This window comes from Oratosquilla oratoria, chromosome 19, assembly GCF_046742065.1.
Source record: "Oratosquilla oratoria isolate Oo_2021 chromosome 19, ASM4674206v1, whole genome shotgun sequence".
NCBI lineage: Eukaryota > Metazoa > Arthropoda > Malacostraca > Stomatopoda > Squillidae > Oratosquilla > Oratosquilla oratoria.
In genome coordinates, this window is record NC_134795.1 from 56,636,906 (window position 1) to 56,639,405 (window position 2,500).

At 41.7% G+C, this 2,500-nt stretch overlaps 1 protein-coding gene across 1 annotated transcript in view; it reads left to right on the forward strand.

Annotated features, from left to right (window-relative positions):
• LOC143035661 (uncharacterized) overlaps positions 1–2,500 on the forward strand; it is a 219,033-nt gene that overhangs the window by 17,356 nt on the left and 199,177 nt on the right. The window contains exon 2 of the mRNA XM_076202527.1: positions 429–486. Within this exon, the coding sequence (XP_076058642.1) occupies positions 429–486 (58 nt within the window). The remainder of the gene's footprint in view (positions 1–428; positions 487–2,500) is intronic.

Below are 2,500 nucleotides of genomic sequence, written 5' to 3' on the forward strand. Positions count from 1 at the left end.
GGTTTACCTACAGATTGGTTAACAAATGGAATAAACATGGTAATCATGTTTAAGAGAAGATTTGATAACTTTATTTATGGATATGATAAATAGTAATGGATATGGAACTGCCTAGTGTAGGCCGTATGGTCTCTCTCTTGCAGCCTCCTGTATTCTTATGTGCATCTTTCACGTCTGCTTTTTTTTTTAACTTTTTACTATGCAAATGACTAGTTTATTTGTAGATAGCCTAGTAAAGTGACGGAAAATCGCTACAAGAAAGTCGGGGGGAAATGGAAATGGTTAATGAATTTTTGTAGTTGATGGTTTTCAATTTGTATTTATCTTTAAAGGGGGGTTAGGTTTCTTTCGGTTCTCTAAACCTTTTTCTTTTCAAAATTTCTGATTTTGAGATTCCGTTCACTTGAATGTCTTTTTTCCCTTTACAGCTTTTCCTGACAAGGCGTGGTGCCGAAGACTTCTTTGGCTGGGTCTTCGGGTTTCTCTGTAAGTACAATTTCTACTTTGCCTGTCATTTCCTTACAATGATATGTAATTTAATAAACCATGCCCTTGGTCCAACTCGCTTGCGGCATGGTTCGAAACTGCCGTCACTTTGACCTCCGCCGCAAGTAGAGACGCTCTAACCTACCCGCACCATTGAGGAATTTATTATTTTCATCGAGTCATTGCAGGACTGGTTGGTGAAGGAAATAAAGTAATGTGCCACTGAAATAATGTTTTATAATAAGAAGGAAAGCGTGGTTGAAAGTGACTTAACAGGGACTATGCATATGTCATATGTCTCCACCTATTCCTTTATACCTCCCACGGTTATGAATTTCTGTTGTTCAGCTTCTCGGAGGTCACTAGGAAGACCGAGAAAGAGGTGGAAAGAAACTGTTGATGAAGCCCTCAGTAGACATGATTTGCCCAACATCGAAACTCTGAGGGAGGAAGGAAGATGTCTTCTAAGACAGAGCCAGATGGAGAAACGTCCTGGTAGCGTTGACAGGCGTAACGCTCTCTACTGGGGGCTCAAGTTAAAGTAGAAGATCCTTGGAGACCATTTCAGTAATGAATAGAATCATCAGACATCCATCAGACAACATTACATTATGGTTTATGGTCTTATCAGTGGATCTCTGTGTCCCTTATGGTCTTATCAGCGAATGGTCTTATCAGGAGGAGTGTCCATGAACCCCTTGTTAAGTAGCAGGGATCTAGAGGATCGCTGACATCTTCGTTAACTTCTAGTGATTTGTTGTATGCATTACACACTTGATTCTGGCGAGCAACAAACGATAACAATCCAGGGTCCCTCTGTTGAGTCCTTGTGACAGATCGAGAAAGGTGGGAAGTGGAAAACCACTAGTTTGGATCTGATCCTCGAGTTTTATTCTTGACCGGTTTCGCTCAGAGCTTCTTCAGGGTCCTCCTCGACGCTGACCAGAATAAAGTGTATAGTCTCTCACAAGAGAGAGAGAGAGAGAATAGTCGACCTGATAGCAGAGGTATAGAGAAGACGTACATACTTTGTAGATAGATAGGATACAAAAATAGTTACGTGTACTTACATAATCAATTAAAGAGCGAGAGAATAAGAGAGAGAAACAGAGAGGGAGAGAGAGAAAAAGGGAGAAATATCTTGGATCCGGGCCGGAAACCGAATGTCAGCCCCTTGGGCCTGCACCTCCAGATGGAGCTGAAGATGTTGATGGTTTTCGAAAATAGGCATCAGGGAGGTGATTCTCTCCCACGTTCATCTTTCGGGAGTAAGATTTGGAGATACACGTCATTGATTATTATACGCCCATTGCAACGACGCTCCCTAACCTGAATAGAGTCGTCTGTAATTAGCCAGAACCAAATATTTAAAGGATTCTTTACTCCAATCGGCGTTACTTTTTTTTTTTCTTCTTCTTCTTCTTCCGATTCCCAGCAGTGACTGTTAGTCTACCTGTCCCAAAGGTGATGGCTTCGGCCGCAGTTCTACTCCTCATTTTTTTTTTTTTTTTTTCAAAAGGTTTCCTTGCGCCTAACAAAGGTTTCTTCTTCTTCTCCTTTGTCACGAAGACAAACTCCTAGCCCATTCCTAATGTTCTCATGACCCATCCCCCCCCCCCTCTCTCTCTCTCTCTCTCTCTCTCTCTCTCTCTCTCTCTCTCTCTCTCTCTCTCTCTCTCTCTCTCTCTCTCTCTCTCTCTCCTGAAGATTCATTCTTGGCTTTTTCCAAACCTTGATGGTTCGAACCATCCTTGATTATGCGGTGCTTTTTAGAATGAATATTGATTCACTAGAATCTGTACAGACTAGTATGACCTAAATGATACAATGACATAGAAATTTACCATTCAAAGACAGCCTTAGGCGCCTTAGCTTACACTCTCGGGAAAGACGAAGAGTGCGGGGTGATCTAATAGAGGTATTCAAATGGGTCAATGGTTTTAACAAGAGTGATACAGGCAAGGTCATCATACTAAGGCAGTAGGGCAGGACTTGTAGTAATAAATCTAATTTG